The 20306-nt window shown below is 39.7% G+C and overlaps 1 protein-coding gene across 3 annotated transcripts in view; it reads left to right on the top strand.

The window, feature by feature from the left end:
• CORO2A (coronin 2A) overlaps window positions 1-20306 on the top strand; it is a 168912-nt gene that overhangs the window by 89701 nt on the left and 58905 nt on the right. The window contains exon 1 of one of the 3 annotated variants that reach the window (XM_072604268.1): window positions 5523-5685. The exons of the other annotated variants lie outside the window; for them this stretch is intronic. Coding sequence (XP_072460369.1) covers window positions 5623-5685 — 63 coding nt within the window. The 5' untranslated portion in view covers window positions 5523-5622. Of the gene's footprint in view, window positions 1-5522; window positions 5686-20306 lie in introns of those variants that run through there. 3 annotated transcript variants of the gene reach the window in all.

Genomic DNA, 20306 nt, shown 5'->3' on the forward strand with positions numbered 1-20306 from the left:
ACTACCTGGTTATTATTATTTCTAGACGTGTCCCTGCTTGAAGGGAAAACGAAATTCCGGTTTGGCTTTCTTGATCATGATTCTGACATTTAGGAGCTGATTTGAGATGCAGCTGCTGGTATTTTCCATTATATTCTGGCCGGGCTACTGTGGTGATTACTCATGAGTGGGAGGTGTGATAGCATAAGTAGGTCTTTTGGAAAGAATTACTTGACTGTCCCCAAAACAGCCCTCCAGTTATGGTCTAGGCATCCTACTATGTGAATGTGCTGTGAGGGGAAGTGTGTTCCTTTACTCTGTCCTTCCTCTCTTGAGCCCTCAAAAGGACCTCAGTTGAATTGGATTTAGAGCTGGAAGAAACTTTAAAGATCATTCAGTCCAGCTTGCACATGTTATATTTTATAATAGTTGAGTTTAGCACACATTTCACTAGAATGTTAAAGCCAGAAGGGCCTTTGATGTCATTGAATGCAACTCCTTCACATTACAGTTGAGGAAACTGAGGCCTATGGAAGGAAAGGTCATACAGGTAGCAAGTAGGAGAACCAAGATACTGACTCACGTCCCCTAACTCCAAATCTAATGCTCTTTCTACTTTCCTGTGTGTTCTCCTTATAAGATTTAGATCCACAAAGCACCTTGGATGTCATCTTGTTCCCTTATTTTACAGATGAAGCTAAAGAAGTCCAGATATATGTAATGACTTATATAAGTAGTAAATAGCAAATTTGAGGTTTGAACCCAGATCCATTTAATCCAACACCCCCTCTCCCCCACCTTTTCCACTGTACTAAAAAATATATGGAGAAAGTGTCTCTAGCCATGGGCAACCACAGCACCCTGTTTACAGAGAACCATGCTCTAAGCTTTCTAATGGTCACGTTCCATCTAGAAAAAAATGTGAACACTTGCTGAAAACCAATGGACTTTCATTTAGTAACTCATGACCCCAACAGCCATTGAAGCCCCTTAATGTTCAGTGACAAAGAAAGAGAGAGAGACAGAGACAGAGACAGAGAGAAGGAAGGAAGGAAGGAAAGTACTGGCTTCTAATGAATTAATTCAATTCACTTCTCCCCAATAGGATGAAAACTGTTCATTTTTATTCCCATTTCTCTATCAGTGGGATAATAGGCATTGTATTCATTGAAAGGGAGAACTTTCTTTAGAAGCTTCTTTCTTCCAGAAAGATATTGTAGGAATGTCAGCTTTGTTTTTTCTTAGATAACATGGTGTAGTGTGTGTTTTGATGTTCAATATTCAAATGCTTTTAATCTGAAAAGCTATCTTTCCTGAGTAGAAGACAGGGGATTAGAACATGAGGGAGTGGTCGAGTGGAAGGTGGTCTTCTGCCCATACTCAAGAATAGAAAGTGCTACATGGAGCAGTTGTGCTGGAAGAAGCCATTTTGGCACCCAGACTCAATGTTATAGTACTGAATGAGCACTGACTTAGGGTCAGAAGACGAGTCCAGCTCCTGGTTCTTCTACTTACTATGCAACCTTTAGCAAATCATCTCTGACCTTCAGTCACCTCAACCAGAAAAGTGTGGGATTGAACTCCATGACATCGAAATCTCTAAAAACATAAGATTCTTTTAAATTGGCTCTTAATCTTCATTTTCCCCCCTCCTACAACTTCACCCTTGTTATGCACTGACTAATTGGAAATATGGCAACTTCAGCCTTGGGGATTCTTTCACCAAAAGTGAAATTCCTAAGATAATCTACTGCTCATCTCCATAGAGGCCACATTTTTCATCCTAATAATAATAGAAATAATAATACCTTTGAGTTTTTCATTTTTCGAAAAACATCTGAATCTCTTCAATCCTCTCTCTCTGGTTTGCTTTCTGGCTTCAACCTCTACTTCTCTAGGAATGATTCCCAGTTCTACATCTTTCACCTGCAGAGTAGGAAGAAACCTTAAAATGTCAGAGTTGGAAGCGATCTTAGAGATCATTTGGCCAAGTTAACTTTTTGATTTCATAGAAGAGAATATTAAAGCCTAGCAAGGAAAAGAGACGTTGTTGGTGAATCAAGAGATTGGGCCATATACTTCTTAAAATACACGAATTGATATCGCAGGCAACATAATTGTGGGATAGGAACTGGATGCATGATTCTACTGGTGAAGAAATCATTCCCAGGTGAGGAAATTCCTCCTATCAATGCAGGTTAGAAACTACTCTGTAACTTATAGTCTTTGTGAAAATTTTATTTTTATTTATTTTATGAATATTATATTACATGTATTTCTTTTATTTTTAATTTATGGAGTAAAACAAGCATTTTCATAATAGAGTATAATTTTTAAAAAGATGATTGCATATGAAACTGCAAATCTGTTATGTACAACTTGCTGTTTCTTTTAAATACATAATGCAATTATCATGTAAATTTCTTTTTTCTCCATTTTTTCTTCCCTTGCCTCCTATCCTAACTTATAGTCTTAGAGAATTGCCTAGAGCACATAGAGTTTGTGTGTTATACCCAGAGTTGCACACTTAGCATGTGTCAAAGGCAGGGCTTAATCTTAGACCTTTCTGGCTTCAAGGCCAGCTCTCTGCCCACTATACCCCTGCTTCTCAGGGCTTCCCTAAAAGAGAGTTCTAGAGGAAGCTTCCTATGTCCTAAAGCAGATCCCTCTTATTGAGGACAGTTTCACTGCAGAAATCCATCCACTTTTAGTTAGCCAGAACATTCCTTTCATCAGAAGGCTCGCACCCCTTGCCACATGCTAGGAGATCCTCGATGAGACCCTTGTCAATGGTAGATAACTCAGCTGTTGTTATTGTTTCTTCCACCTGGGCTCCCAGCCAAAGGAGCTACGGGTACAGAGTGGGAGTGAATGAAAGAAGGGGAAAAAAAGAGGAAACTTGAAAAGTCACATATGTATGCCTGAAACCTGCACTGGAGGCCCCTTTTTAAGAATGGGAAACCAGGAATAATCTCCGCTCATCTGATGCAGGCAGACAACATGGGGAATGCCTCTGAGACATCACAAGTCCACACCCTGGACCAACACAGACATACCTCCTGCTCACCACAGTTAGGATGCATGGGAATAAGAAAAGAGAGAGAGCCTTGTTCCTCCAGGACTCAACCAGCCCTTCCCCTGTGGTTGATCCTTATCAGCCACACAGTACCTCACCACCATGCATAGGCCAGTTTGGTCCAAGATGCATCAGCTACCTCTCATTTCACTCCCTTAAATATCCTGGCAGAAATGCTGGTATCATTGGCTACCACTCAATTCTGCTTCAGGGGATGTCCCCAGGGAATCTCCCAGTGCCACCTGAGGACAGGTTGCCTGTATTTGCTTCCTTTTTGCTGCCCACAATGCACTATCCTTCCTACCATACTGCTGCAAGTCCTCTGGGCTACTTAATTCAACCCAAGGATTTATCAAGCACCTATAGTGTGCGAGTTAATGCTTCCTCTATTTCCATTGCTTTCCATCCAAGAAGAGCCTGAGGACCCTCCCACCCCATTTACCCTCCCTTCTGCACCTATATTGATAGATTGATGAACTGTCAGAGCTGGGAGAGGGATCATGTTTGAAGGCATCAAATACAATTCCCCGATTTTACAAATGAGCAGACTGAGGTACAACAAAGTGACTTAGCCAAGGTCTTGAGGGGAAGAGAAGGAGAAAGACTAGACCTTTGATATCATCAGTATAAGAACTTTAAGAAACTGCCTTTACCAGTGAAAACGTACAACTCTTCTGCAGCTTATATCTTAGAAAGTCTGTTGTTGTTCAGTCATGTCCTAGTCTTGATAACCCCATTTGGGATTTTCTTAGCAAAGATACTGGAGTGGTTTGCCATTTACTTCTCCAGCTCATTTTACAGATGAGGAAACGGAGGCAAACAGAATTAAGTGACTTGCCCAGAGTCACATAGCTAGTAAGTGTCTAAGGCCTCTCTTTACCTAGAAACACATTCAGAGGCAAAGTCTCTTGACTAGGGTCAGCCAGTCAGTATGTGTCAGAGGTGGGACTTGGGCTCAGGTCTTTCTGACTCCCAGACTAGCTCTTTGTCCCGTGCCCATGATGCTTCTTCAAAGGTCCAAGGTAATATAGCCAGTTAGCAGTAGCTGGTTCCAGGACTTGGGTCATCCGAATCCTGGTCTAGCACACTATAGGGTGCTAATTCTTATTCCCCTTCAAGGAAAAACAAAAACATTATTCAGATTTGCTAAGGAAAGAGTATGTGTTTGTAAAAGCCAGTGGATGGGAATGATTGATGGATCACTTATCTCACTAAAGGGTTATACATGCTGGGGGGGAAAAAGACAAAATTACTAACTTGAAGAAAGAACAGTACTTAATACAAGAGATTTCCACCTGTGTATCAGTCCTGGATTGCAGGGCAATGATCCTGTTTTGATACAGAAAAGAATCTGAATGCAAGGAGTAAACCAGAAAGCAGCTTCAGAATTCCTTCTCTTGGAAATTGGAGGATGCCCCCTAGCCACCACTCTGCTTCTTGTTTCATATGCGATGCAACCAGAGGATTTGCCAAAACTTGCTTATTATTAAATAATCATAATCTTTTTGCATTTATGTGATTTTTTTTTTTACAATCACTGTGAGATAGATACAGTGCAGGTATTATAATCCCTATTTTATGGATGAAAGAATTGAGGCTGAGAGAATTAAAATGGTCATCATCTTATGATTATCAGTTAGGACTTGACGGAGGTCTCTAGATTCTCAGGCTAGTGCTTCATCCATCATTCTATTTGACCTCTGTGAGTTCAAGAAAAGTAATCGATCAGTCGACAAGCAATTTTTAAACATAGCTATGTTCCAATTAGTGGGAATAATGAATCACCTGAAGTGGTCTCATTGGTTTGAATTCTCACTATTTATTTCCATTGGGTTGGAGCCAATGACCATATTTTACATAATCGTAACTTTGAATGGTACAATATGTAACATAAACATTAAGACAAATATATACATATATATATATATGCACAGAGACAGAAACATAGAGAAAGAGATACATGCATTCATACAGACACACATCCAAGATACATACACATTAGATGAAACGTAATCCCAAACAAAGCCAGGATGATTTCTGGAAGCCAAGGAAGGTGCAGCTTTTGGGGAACTCATTCTCCCACGGGCCCTATGCAGGCTCAAGCTTGATCCTATCTCTTGCCAAAACACTCCCTGTGCCTGGGCCCTATGGACCTGGGGGTTTCTGAAGGAGATTCTTTTCCAAGCCTATTTAGGAAAGGATAAAGGAAAAGGCAGAAGAGATCTCCCAGAAGGGAAATCTGAATTAAGCAAGACTGAGACCAATCTCTGAAGTAATCTATGCTGGCAACAGCCCTGGGCATCAGATAGGAGGCTTGACAACTGTGGTGAAGCAGGTTAGTCAAACAAAGTGCAGGCAACAGATTCCCCCAAGGTCACAGGTAAACAGGCCAGGACTGAGTGCCCACACTGACACACCCCTCTGACAGACAGAGTTTCAAGTTCAAATTTCATTGTCGTTTGCTACACACCCATACATAGGCTGGGCTGGGCTAGAAGAGGAAGATGTGTCGTTCTAATATGATTCCTCTTAAGCTGAGGCTGTGTTATTTTCTCGGCATTTGAGAGATGGCCAAGAGGCAGGAACCCAGCGATCCAAATTCTTATCTTTCCTCAACAACTAAAAAGATGGTAAGTCACCAGAACCCAGAGTGGTGGTGGGTGGAGGCAGGGGAAGAAGGCAGACTATCTTTACCTTCTCCAGTTGTCTGAGATTCTGAGATATGTGACTGTTAGTTTCAAATCTCGGAAGTGCCAAAGCTGATTTTGTTAGCTTTTAGACAAGCGGACACAACAATCATTCTAAGAATATTTAGAAGGCAAAATCAAGACGTTGAAAACAATGATCACATTTTGAGTAAGGTGATGAAAATACTTCCATGTGAAACTCCATATTTTCATCCAGGTTAGTGAGGTGGAGGACAGAGGAAATGTGGAGTGAACCTCTTTCCCCTTTGGTTACTGACTTTTAATTGAATAATTTTAGAATTATCTGTTAAGATTAGCACTTGGAGTGAGGGAACCTCTGGGAAGGGAAAGAAGGAGATCAAACTCTGGTGCTCTATAGAGTTCTGGGGAGGAGGGCTTTAAGGGGAGAGAGCACAAAAACACAAAGCCATCCGGAAGTAGTTAGACCTGCATTGAATTAAAAGGTATTTATTAGAAGTGCCTAAGAGTTATATGTTCTGAAAATATGGTATTATGGAAAACACCCTGGATTTTGGATCAGAAAATTTGTGTTTGAGTAACAGCAGCTCCTTGTTATCTACATGACCTTTGGCAAGTCATTTAATTTTTCTGGTTCTAGTTTTCACTTCCATAAAATAGTGGAAGGAAGGAATGAGTGGCAAGATGATCTCAAAGGTTTCATTAGCCCTAGAGAGTCCAAATCTATAGGTCTTAATTATTTCTTTAAAGAGAGAAGTGTCTTGTGACATGCAACTCCCAAGCTGGGACAACTTGGAAGTGATTCATTGGTTCTCCTTAGAGAGGTATTGGAAAGTTTTGAGAAAGAGCAAATGGAGCTCCTGGCTAGATCTGGAATCTTCCATTGGATGGGATGTCTGGTAGGATGTTGGGGGAAAGGAATATTGGTTTGGTAACTTACATAGGGATATCTAGGGAGCAGCAGAGTTGAATGCCTATCACCTTGTTCCTAGTAAAAGAATTGTATTTCAATAAGGATTATAGTAACTAGAGAGTGGAGGGAACAATAGGAGGTGGTGATACAGTTGTAAACTTTTCCTCTCTTGAGAGTATGTGAATTGGCATCTGAAACTTGTATCTCCCAATGTCATGTAAAGAAATAGAAGTTCATTTCAGAGAGAATTTCTGAATCAGAGGATATAGGAATCAGAGAATTCAGAATCATAATCCTGAGTTGCTGGGAGGAGGACAGTGAAGCTGAATGGGGTACCTAGAGGATAATCTCTCTGTCCTTTATCAGGGTTCATGCTCTCCAAGGCCTTCCCTGCTCATTCCCTGAAATGTGTGTACTCCTTTAACTTTGCCATTGCCTATCTGGCCATCTATTCAGTGAACTTACCTGATCATTGCTTTCCTGAACTCTCCCGTTTCCTAGATGGAAGAAAAGAAAGAAAAACTTTAGTGGATGGAATGGGAAAGTAGTACAGGTGAGAGGCAAGGAAACACAGTGTGTAAAGAGAAGAAATAAAAGCTCTTGGGTTCTTGTATAGGAGCAAGCGTTATTTTGTTTCTCCCCACCCTATTGCCTTCCCAGAAAATTAAACCCTTATTGCAGTCATAGCTGAAATCATCAGAATAGGCACATTTCGGGGTGAGAACAGGGAGCTGATCCAGGATACTTTGTAATCTCAGTTAATACTTCTTGGGGACACATGTATCTAGGTACATGCACTATGTACCTCTATCCTGTATCCTGCAGAGGTAGGGAAGCGTATAAAAGTTGTGGATAGTGAGGAGGCAGAAATTTAAAGCTCACACCAACCTCCAACCCCTCTCTAGTGGGCTGTCAAACTTTCCCAGGTTTCTCCAGGATAAACCTTTCTTGTTGTGTCAGCTAAATTTCCCAGAGGAACTAAAGGGTTTTCTTGCATTATTGTAAAAATAGTCGTGAAATGTCTCCCATGACTGCGTGTCTCTAGATCCTACATTTGTACCTCCCAGAGATTATGTTCAGGCTTCTCTTTCATACACGGTGAGATCACAGAGTCTTGGGATTTAGATCTACCAATGTTACCTAGTAGGGATTGTTCGGTTATCTACTTGTTCTCACTAACCCACTATAAATTCCAACCTAAGAATTCCTTAAGTTTAAGGTTCTAAGCTATGAGAAACGAATCCATTGTCTACTTTATAAACTCTTTAGGTTTTAAATTCATACACGTATACACACACATGCACATGCACACACATGCATGTATATTCAGTTTACTTATAATGAGAGATACTGGTATGCATATGTTCCTTTTCTCTCCCTAAACCTCACTATCCTCATCTGTAAAATAAGAATAATTCTAACTGTACTACCTGCCTCACTATAAGGAAAGCATATTATAAGCCTTAAAGTGGAGCATATTTGTCAATTATTAGTATTTTTTCATGTCTTTGACTTATGTGGCACATTTCAGACTTGAATCCAATGAATACTTATTAAACACTTGCTATGTTCAGAGTACTAAGTACCAGGGAAATAAAGATCAAAGTGACAAAAGTCCTCCCTTCAAGGACTTTAGTTTCAACTGAAGAGGTATAACATAAATAAATAAATACAGGATTAATGCTCTGTTGAGAAAACTATGAAAGTGTTTAGCCCATCTCTTAGGATTATATCCTTATCACTAATTAATATGGCTCCATCAGCACAGAGCAGTTGAGGTGTTTGGCCCATAATGAAGTAAGAGAAAATACAACTACCTGAGAGAATTAAAGAAAGAAAGGCTTTATGGAGTAGTTGGTGCCAAAAAGTTTTCAGAGGGGCAGAGCTAAGGAAAAAAGGCAGCTTTTGACAACTGCAGGGTGGGAATGTCAAGTTCAAGGAACAGCTAGTAGCCCAGGTTGACTAAAGTGCAGAGTGAGGAAGACTAATATACAAAAGGCTGGGAAAGATAGATTAAACCAGATTGTAAAGGATATTAAATGCCAGTCTTGGAGGTTTTTATTTTGTCATAGAAAGACGGTAGAGAGCCACTGAGGGTGTTTGAGCAGGGGATGACAGGTTTGGAAATCTATTTTGGCAGTTTGGCGGATGATTGATTGGAGAGGGCAGAGATTAAAAGCAGGGAAATCAGTTAGTAAGTTATGATATTACTGCAGATGAGAAATTATGAGAGTGGTGGCCAACTGGATGAAAAGAATAGAAGTGATGTAAGAGATGTTGTGTTGACAGAATCCACAAAACTCAGAAAGGCAAGATGAAGGAGAGGACAGAATTGAGGAGGACCACCAAGTTTTGAACTTGGGTGATTGGGATCATAGTAGAGAAAGAAAGAAAGAAATAGAGAGAGAGAGAGAAAGTAATAAAGGAAGGAAGGAAGGTAAAAAGAAGAAAGAAAGTAAAAAGGAAGAAAGAAAAACAAGGAGAAAACTTTGAGTTGGCAGAGTTTGGGGAGGGGGAGGATTAATGATTTCCATTTAGGATAGGTTGAATTTTAAATACCAATATACAAGTGGAGAAGTTCAGCTAAGAGTTAGCAAAATATAAAGAGAGTTTAGGAAAGAGTTTAGGTCTAGATCCAAGGGTATGAACAGTTTAGTTATTTTATAAAACTGATGGTCCAGTTGGCAACTCCAACATGTATAAGTGTACCCACGTGTGGTAAGTTATGACCAAATCTATCCCCATTGTGAGGAAGAGATCAGGCCCTAGGAAGCAAATAGAATTTCAAGTTGGAAGTCCTGGGCAGTGGTATAGACAAAATCTGTAGGCTGTGGAACAGATGGGATTACAAACCACATCAGAGTATTTGGATGCCACCATAAAGGCAGCTACAATATAAAGGTTTCTTTGTTCTATGCTTTGCATTGGTGATATAGTACCTGACACCCCCTGACCCTATAAAAAGCCACCATGAGGGCAGCTTCCTGCTTTCTCAGACCAGGAGAATTCTGTGATCCATGTTGACCCCATGTGCCACCTTTCAAATTCTCTTGCCATGGGAAAAAGAGAAGACAAGAAAAGTTGTTGGTGTTCATTAGAACAGTCAAAAAAACATAAACAAAAACCTGCCAACATATATTCTTGTCTTGTGCTTGACAATTGTATCTTTACAAGCTAAATATTTCTTATAACTCCCTTGCTTATATTGGCTCAATCCCATATGCCATCTTACTACTTGAGGCTATGAGATCCTCCAGTATTGACAATATCCTTTTTTGAGAGCTCCCTCAGTTTGCAAGGTGTGAAGTTAAAACCTCAGACTTGTTCTAATTTGCATTTCTCTTTTTATTAATTATTGGGGATATGTTTTCAAACAGTTACTGAGTTTTCAGTTCTTTTGAAAATTGTTTGTTTTTATCTTTTGATCACTCACCTGTTGGAGAACTCTTTGATCTGTCCCATTCATCAATGATGCTTTCAAAAAGGGGGCTCTGATAATTGGGGGTTAGGTTAAGAGAAGGGTGATTTTTTCCTAATCCCAGGCCCACAAATATCAATGGAAACCACTACGCTAAAAAAAAAAAAGAAAAGGATTTCAACAATCATGTCCATGTCTCACCCTTCCTCAAAAAATCTTCATTTCATCCATCCATCCATCTCTGCTAGCTGTATTCCATATCTCTTCTTCCTTTTGTGGCTAAACTCCTTGAGAAGGTTGTTTTCAATAGATGCCTCTACTTCTTTTCCTCTTACTGCCTTTGTAACTCTCTAAGGTCTGACTTTCAAGGTTATCATTCAACTGAAATTGTTCTCTCCAGAAATAATGATTCTCTCAATTATCAAATCCAAAGATCTTTTCTCAAATCTTATTTGGCCTCTCTGTAGAACTTTCACACTGTTGATCACTCTTCTCCATGATACTCTCTTACCTTTAAGTTTTGGGGTCAGTATCTCTCCTGGTTCTCTTCCTGACTATCTCACTGCTCCTTCCAAGCCTTCTTTGTTGGTTCTTCATTTAGATCATGCCTACTAACCATGGGTGTCTCACAGAACTGTGTCCTGGGCCCCCTTCTCTTCTCTGTATACCATTTTACCTGGTGATCTCAGCCACCATGGATTCAATCATCTATGCTGATGATTCTCAGATTTACTTATCCAGTTTTAGCCTCTCTACTAACCTCCCTTCTCATCTCACAACTATCTTTTGGGTATCTAGAACTGGATGTCCTCTGTGCATCTCAAACTCAACATTTCCAAAATTGAACTCATTATTTTTCTCCAAAAACCCTCCCCTCTTCCTAACTTCCCTATTACTTTTGAAGATACCATCATCCTTCTAGTAACTGAGGTTCAAGGTTCAAGTAACTGAGGTTCCTTAGCTCCTCACTCTCACCTCCTATATCCAATCTTTTGCTAAGGTCTACTCATTTTACTTTGTAATATTTTTTGCATACACCCCCTTCTCTCCACCATCTTGGTAAAGATTCCTATCATCTCATGCCTGAACTATTATCTCAAGAACCTGCTGATTGGTCTTCCTGCCTAGAGCCTCTTCCTACATCAGTCCATCTTCCACTAAGCTGACAAAGTGATCTTACCAAAGGGCAGATCTGACCATACCACCCCCACCCTCATTTTATAAACTCCAGTGACTCCCTATTTTCTCCAAGATCAAATATAAAATCCTCTATTTGTCCTTTTATAACTTGCCCCCCTTCCCACCTTTCCAATCTTCTTACAGCTTACACCTTACCATGTCCTCTGTGATCCATTGACTGACCTCCTTTCAGTTCCACTCTTATTTCCCAATTCTGGGCATTTTCACTGATTGTCCTGCAAGTCTGAATTGTTCTGCCTCTTCATAGCCCCTTCCTGGTTTCCTTTAAGTCCCAATTAAAATCCTACCTTCTACAGAAAGCCTTCACCCTTTAATTCTGGTGATTTTCCTTTGTGGATTATTTCCAGTTTATCCTGTACATAATTTGTTTGTACATCACTGTTTGGCATGTTTTCTCCCCCCATTAGACTGTGACCTCCTTTATAGCAGTGACTATCTTCTGCCTTTCTTGTATTTCTAGCACTTAGGGCAGATCCTGGAAAATGGTTTATTGACTGACTGACAGGAGGGTGTGTGTGACAAGTCTGAATGCATGGAAGCGGCGGGGAAACATTAGAAACTGGAAGGAAACTTAGTGATCCTCTGGTATAACTTCTTCATCTTATTCATTTTTAAATGGCATTCATGTATTTTGTTTTTACATCACAGTAATTTCAGAATATTCTGCTCCTTGCCCTTTCTTCCTCCAGAACTAAACCCTATCTTATAACAAAGAAAAAGAATAGTTGATAAAATGACCACATGCCATAATGTATGCAACATTCTCTGCTTGCAGTTCTCGACCTCTCTATTCTGAGGTCAAATCTATATTTTATTATCTGTGTTACGGGACCAAGAATGGTTATTACTTAGAGCTCAGCTTCCTTTTACTTTTTTGTTTCGTTTATTTTACAGTAGTCATTGTATATATTGTTCTTCTGGATCTGCTTCTCTGAACTCCTCATATTTCTCAATTCTGACCACACAACATACACTCTATATATCATGTATGTACATTGTTTGGGTTTTTATTTTTAATATATTGTCTTCCCCATTAGAAATAAGGTTCTTGAGGTCACAGACTATTTTGCCTTTCTGGTCCACTTAGCAACGTACTTGACATATAATGAGTGATTTTGTAATCACTTAGTAAATGCTTGTTGACTGATGTACTGATAATATCGCATTGCATTCATTTGTAAGAAAGTCATCATTGCTTAGTGGAAAGAGAATTGGCCTCAAAGCTAAGAAGAACTCAGTTCAAGGCACAAATATGACAGTTAAGGGTTATGTGATTTTCTCAGTGATCTAGGCAACTAAGCCTATAGATTGCAGAGAAGGTGCCAACATGCTTTGGTGATAAGAGTTCCTTCCCCTGGGAGTTCTCTATGTCATTGAAATCCTAGGTCCAGATCCTATCCCTCTCTTCAAGGTCTGCCACAGTTCCACTCCTCTTTATGTGAAGTCTAGTCATAATGTTTCCAGGGCTGTTCAAATGTTTTACTCTATTTGTTGTTATTCAGTCCTTTCAGTCATGTCTGACTCCTCATGACCCCATTTGGGTTTTGTTGGCAAAGATACTGAAATGGTTTGCCATTTCCTTCTCCAAGTCATTTTAGAGATGAAGAAACTGAGGCAAAAAGGGTAAAGTGTCTTGCCCAGGATCACACAGCTTGTTAGTGTCTGAGGCAACATTTCAATGCAGGTCCTCCTGTATGACCTTAAATGAGGGGGAAAACTATTACCCACCAAAGCAGCCTATTTCATTTTTGGATAGCCATGTTGGGGAATTTCTTGTTATTGATAGCCTAAATCTGACAGTTTCTATCCATTGCTCCTTATTCTGCCCTCTGCAGCCAAGATCTTTTTGAATTCTTGTTCTATTATTTGCAAATTTGATTCATTCTGCAAATTTGATAAGCATACCACCCATGCCTGTATCCAAATCACTAATAAAAAATATCATACAGCCATATAAAAATATCAGGCACAAATCCCTGGGACAATCCACTAGCTGAAAGTCAAATAAAGTCAACAAACATTTATCAAATACCTGCTATGTTCCGGGCATTGTAATAAGTGCTAGAAAATAGCTCAAACCTGAGAAGATGGAATTTGAGTACCACTTCTACCACTTAGTAGCCTAAAGAATAGACAAGCACTTGAGAGTCTCTGAGCCTCAGTTTCCTCAATTTATAACATGGGAAGGATGATATTCATACAACCTCATAGGACTATCATGAAGAAAACATTTAATATGCTGTAGTTTGATAGAAATATGAACTTTTTTATTTTTGCTACTTTAGAACTCGTAGTAGATACAAAGATACAGATTTTTCATAAATTTGAAACCATGGTGGGAAAGCTGAAGATTTTTAAGGGAAGGGAGGGAATTAAATGTTGAGGAAAAATATGTATTATACTTTTTAAAATCTCCCTTTGTTAGTTTAAGAACATTAAACATGTATTACATAGACTACAATAAAGTAAACAGAAAGAACAACTGAAAAGCAATGAAAAATGAAGTTTGCAAAATTATAAAGAGCAAGCATGACCTCAAGGAGGAGAAACGAGGTGGCACAAATGAGAAGGCATCCCCATACTACTCCTATGCAAAGGTGGTGTGTCCAAGGAACATTGCATATATTTTGAGACTTTATCAATGGATTGATTGGTTTTGCTAGGAGTTTTTCCTCTTTTTCTTTAAACGAAATTATTTGTTATATGAGAGGGAGAAGAGGAGAATATTGGGAAACATTCCAGTGACAAAAGATATTGATAAAATATTTTTTAAAAAACCAATTATTACACATAACTTGACTTAGTCCTAAAATGGTCATGTTGGGTATTTATATTTTTTTATAGCCATAATTTGTTCAGATAATTACACATTTACTAATTTAACTGAATTACAATGACAAATTTTAACAAATGAAGTATTTTTTGCCAGTTTCTGAGAACTATGAAAGTGTTTGAGCGCCAAAGAAATGTTTAATGTTAGAGTAAAATAGTGATAGAGACACTGAATATTATAGCAAAAAGGGACCATAGAGATCAGCTGATATGTTCTTCTCTCCATACAAATAAGGAAAATGAAACTCCAAGAAAAGGATACACTTTTTTAAGATAGTATATCTTATATAAGATAGATATAGTATATAGCAACTAGTTGCTAGTATATGACATTTCTAAGACTAGAATCCAGAAAGTTTTCTAAGCCAAATGGCCTCAAAGTGCGGAGCAGATAACACAAATGCTCATTTTCAGAAAAGGATGTTAGTGGGCAATGGCAAGCCATCAGATTCATCCAATCACCTTTGGCAGATGAGGTTTTGTCTAATTTGTCTCATTTCCTGAGCAATCCATATCAGTAGTTTCAGCTTACTTGGATACTTTGTTTCGATTATCGCAGGCTTTTGAGAGCTCAAAGATTGCTGAAATGAAGACGATCTCATCTCTGTTTACTTGCAGATGTTGGGGTTTTGTTTTGTATTGTTTTTCCTTGATGTGAAATGTTTCCAAATAGGCAAGTTTTTCCCCACGTGATAGAAAAAATGAAAGAGAATCTAATGACGTGAGAAAATTAGATTGCTTTCCTCGTATTATCATGAGTTCATAGGGTTAGAATTGAAAGAGACAGTATGGGACATCTAGTTATAAGATCATACATTCTTAAATCTCTTTTAAGGGCATTTTCCCAACCAGTTACTTGACTTTTGGGTCCTTTGTCAAGAGTAGGATATACTCTGGGGATCTGTAAGATCTCAGTTCCTCCAAGGTGGCACAATCAAGTGCATACACTGTTCTGGAAGTGGGCAGAGATTTTTGTGCCCAGAATCTTAGCAGAGTTTCCTCTCCACAGCCACCTGGCCTCCAGTTCAGCCAAGCCAGCACTAGGGGCTGAGATTCAGATAAGCTGCATGGGCAGGGCTGCCATTCAGTGTGAGATAAAGATCAGCTCCCTCAGGGCCTCTACACAGGGCTGAGGTAAGAACAGGCTCCTCAGTGCCCCCAGGGTTTTTATGATCCAACAATGGATGCAGGTTGCTGTAGGGGCTGCTGTGTGAACTGCTGCTGCCAGCCCGATGTGGCCTCTGAGGCCGTTTCCTAAGGCCAGGGCTATGGGAAGGCCCTTCTCCCTTCCTGGCCAGCTGAAAAAAGCCATGTCACTGACCTTTGGAGCCTGTGGGTTGAGGGATCTGTGAACCTGCTGCTACTGCAACTGGAGATTCTGCCCCCGAGGGCTGTTCGCCAGCCGCCTGGCGAAGGCTGGGCTGGGCTGGGCTCTACTCTGTGTCTGGTGCAACAGACAACAGACGTTTCCCATGGGCCTTTCAGGTCACCCTGAGCTGGAAATCTCCTCCGTTCTGTTGTTCTCTACTTCTGCTGCTCCAAAATTTGTTGAGAGTCCCTCTCTACAGGTATTTTATGGGCTGTGTGGGGAGAGCCCGTATATATGTGTCTTTCTACTCTGCCATCTTGGCTCCCTACATTCATAAATCTCAAAGGTCATCTAGTGCATCCCTTCTTATTTAAGGGATAAGGAAGATAGGAATAATATAGGAAGCTGAATCTTAAGTTAAGTGACTTGCCCACAGAAGAGTGGGGCCAGGTTTGAGCTTTGAAAGCAAAGGAGGTTAGATGTGATGAAATGGGGAGCCAGCGAAGGATTTTTTTTTTATACTGAAAGCAGTATTTAAGGAAGTTTAATCTGGCAATCATAAAAGATGGATTGGAGTAGAAAAATGGAACATGGAAGACCTAGACAAGGGTCATTGCAATACTTTAAGTACTCTCAGGTCAAGACCCTTTCCACTACACTGGAATGATTATGAGTCAGCCCTTCCAGTGATCTAGCCTACCAAAGTCCACTGTGTCAACTTTATTTCCCTACGTGTACACTGTGGAAGTTTACGTGAAACTAACCAAGATGTGGCAATCAATCAACCAGTGAGCATTTGTTAAGTATTAACTGTGTATTGGACACTGTTAATGGCAGAAGACCAAAGTGAAAGTGAAAGAACAAGGACAAAAATGAGATAATCCCTTGTCCTCAAGGAGTTTGTAGTTTGATGGGAGAGATAATGTGTACATATATTGGAGTATAGATGAAATGTAGATGTAGGTATAGATATAGGTGTAGATGTAGATATAAACAGGTATGAATATGGATATAGAAATAGATGCATGATGTAGATGTAGGTGTATAATATATGACCTAGATATGTGATTTACGGTATATGATAATGACATCTGAGTTTCTTATGAGGAGCCCCAGCTTGGCCTCTGTAGTAAGCAGTAGTGATCCAAAGGAAGGTGTAATGCTACAGTCACAGAATCCAAGTTTCCAAGTTAGAAAATAGCTCAGGGGTCTTATAGTCCAATGCATTTCTGAGTAGGAACCAATCATCTCACCCCTCCACACACAAAAACACTGTCCTTAACAAGTGATCATCTGGCCTCCATTTGAAGACCTCTAGTGAAGGAGATCTGTAAAAGCAAGCACCTCAACATGCAGAGGAGGGCCTATTGTACAGGTTCTTTGATCTACTTTTCTAAAAGGAAAGGCAACTTTTGAGGGATCAACAATCCTTTTAATCAAGCACATGTATCATTCATTTAGTTCAAGGGAAAAGGTCAGCACCCTGAACTTCAGAGAAAATATAAAGAAATAAAGATCAACAGACAGGACTTCCAGCTATCTGACATAAGCAATACATATATCACAGATCAATAGACAGATCCAACTGCCTGACCATACATACATAGTTACCAGAAAGAGAAGCACCAACTTCTGTGTTTTTAAAGGGACAGGGGAGGGAGCTTCTTAGTGGTTGCCCAGAGTCTCCTCTGGCCAAGAAAACACTTCCAATGAGTAAGCCCCAAAGCAAAACCTCAGAGGACTTATACATTTTTCAGAGCCAGAGGGCATCACAACCCTTGAGAACCAGTGCCTTATTAGAAAATTAACAAAAGGTGTGGGCTTTCCTACAAATCTTTCCTAATCAAATCCCCTTAATGGGCAGACCCATTAATGGGTGGGGAAGATTGTCTCATTAAGAAGTGAAATTATATTAACAATAAGCAAAAATGCAATATCAGTACAGGATCTCACTACCTCCCAAAGTAGCACATTCACTGCTACCCTTTGTTTTCAGTTCTCCCCTCTGTAGGCAAACAAGAAAAACCTAATTTTTTTCCACCTGGCATTCCTTCAAATACTTGAAAATAATAATCATTTTGGTCTCTAAGCCTTCTCTGATCCAGGCCAAATATTACTGGTTCCATGGACCTAGGGATCATTGTATGCTATCTCCTAATCCTGACTCTTCTCCAGGCTTCCCTCTTTGACCAGAAATTTGTCTGAGAATGGTGGTTGCTATCCATCATGATCAAAGAAGACCAGAATGACATCACTATATCAGGGTCAGTGTACAGTGTGTCCAACTGTGGCTAACCACAGATCAGGCACAGATAATCCATTTGAACATTTAGAATGGAGATGTCTCTAAATTTGCACATCTCATATTTCTTTTGAATCCGATGATGGCTGCTGTGAACAGAATTTGTTATTGAAGTCCATCACTAATGATGCAAAACATAAGATAATGTGTGGGTTGGCCTGGCTTGTTGGCTTGATGCATTTGGCTTACTGCCACTTCACCTGGTTGGCACTAAAATGGGCTGGTTTGCATTATGAGGATATAAACTAATGGTACCTTTTTACAAGGTCTTTGTCCTACTTTAACACTTAAAAAGGTCCAGGATTTCACAACAGCATATGAACTCTCCAAATCCTTCACTTCTTAGTAGAAGGTCTTCATGAGTTTCTGTGGCCATCTTGCTAGTGGGTGTAAATGGACCACTTCACAGATGACTGTGGTCCACGGTCCATTGCCAGACTCATACCCAAAGCTTTTCAGCTTGGTGTGCCCAATGAGAAGTTAGATTCCACTGGCATTGTCTTTGAAAATCTAAGGGAATCTCTACATTGTGGCTTTAGTAGATGACAGTAATAGAGTCTATATGTGAATTTTATGAAGCTCACTCATAAGTACAATTGTGGCTCTCCTGGTTGTTGTTATTAAAACAATGGCTGATATTTTATAAACACCATAAGATTTACAAAGCATTTTATAAACATTACTTCGGTTGAGTCTCAAAATCCTATAAGGTATCATTAGAATCAATTTATAAATGAAGAAACTGGGGCTCAGAGAGGTTAAATGAGAATCAGCATGGTGTGGTGGAAAGGGTGCTTTTTTTTAAGCAGGGGTTTTGAAGCTTGGGGATGTGTTGGGGAGCGGATCATGGACCTCTTTGACAGGCTGTTGAAGCCTATGGCTCCATACTCAGAATAATGCTGTTAAATCCTTAACATATAATACATACTATGACAAAGGAAATTGATTCTATTGAAACACAGATGTCAAAATATATTTTAAAATGGAGGGGCACAGATACTAGGTTAAGAATCCCTGCTTTGTCAAAATCTTGTAAAGTGAATGTTGAAAACAGCAAAGAAACAAACAAATAAATTAACAGATGAATGAATGAATAAGTGAATAAATAAATGAATGAATGAGTAAATAAATAAAAAGAATTTCTGCTTTAGAGCTAGAGGGGATCTGAGTTTGAATCCTGACTGTATGACTCTGTCATATGTCATCTGTGTGACCTTGGGCAAGTCACTTAACCTTTTTAAAGGGTCTCCTTTACCTCCTGTCTAAAATGAAGGCATTAGACCCATTTCTAGTTCTTCTCAACTCTAAATCTGATTCCATGATCCCATTCCTTGACCCTAGACAGACAGCTAGTGTGAAATATGCTGTTTAAACACAGGTCTTTCCTAACAATAAGGCTCAGCATTCTTGCTACACCATATGCTTGCCATGTGACCAGTGGGGAAAACTTAACGGGTTTGAATTAGGTCATGTAGTACAAATAGATGTGTTGCCTGAGAGCTCTGAGTAGAGTTTGCTATAGCACTGCCTTTTGAGTATTCCAGTTACTTGCCTCAGGCAACCTCATTACTTGTCCAGACAGTAGCTAAGCAAGTTCTCCAATCATGCATTTCTGAGAGTCTTAAGGCAAAGTTGTCCTCAGACTAACCCATTGCTTTGTAAATATGATTTAACCCCTGGCTCTAAAAATGTTGTCAGGTTTATCAAACACATAACAACTTGAATGTACAGTTACCCGTTCTGAAGGAGAGTCAAACATAACTGCAGAGAGGAGATGAATTTTTCACCAGTCAGCATCCATGCCTTCATCTAAGAGCCTATGAAACAAAATTGCATGGATCCTTGGAATTGTTCTTAATGAGCAGGTCTTGGGCCATTACGGGTCAAAGGGTTTGGCTATTGTGGAAAGTAGCAATACTTTTCACTTGGGAGGCACTTGATAAATGTTGAATCTAGTTTCTGTTATTGAACTTCTTAAAACCATTCATTCTGAAAATCTGGAAGGTGTTGCTCACTAGAGCAGTCTTTTGCACATGTCTAATGTTTGGGCAGTTGGCTCAGAATGGAAATAAAAGATGAATTGGCCTCCCTTCCTGTTGTAGTTTAAAGCATATTGAGAAGCCAGCGCAAGAATTATTTTTTGCATTTGCCCATTATTATGGGCAAACTTTTACTCAGAACCAGTAGGTATTAATGAAGTAAAGGTGCCATCAAAGGCATGGGAAAATAGGTGGAACCCAAAACAACTCACTGGGATCAGACCTGTTTGAGCTTGTGGGAAATTAAGCCTAGCGTGGCAGAATAGAAACTACAGCAACTAAGGCCATTGGAAGCCACATCCATTCCAAGTTCACTTCATCTCCAAGGCAGCAACACCAGAGTTGGTTCTGGCTAGTGGATATCCCCCTGATCTCAGAAATGAGACAAAGTGGAGTGGAATATAAGGTGCTTGAGGGTCAGCATTATTTTATTTTTGTCTTTGTGTCTCCAGCACCTATCATAGCTTCTAGTACATAGTGTTCAAAAGATGTTTCTTGAATTGAAGCCATATGATGGAGATAGATGTAAATTTTAGGGAAGAGGCTATACCAGAAGTGACCCTGAATTTTAT

The sequence above is a fragment of the Notamacropus eugenii genome, chromosome 1 (assembly GCF_028372415.1).
Source record: "Notamacropus eugenii isolate mMacEug1 chromosome 1, mMacEug1.pri_v2, whole genome shotgun sequence".
Lineage (NCBI taxonomy): Eukaryota > Metazoa > Chordata > Mammalia > Diprotodontia > Macropodidae > Notamacropus > Notamacropus eugenii.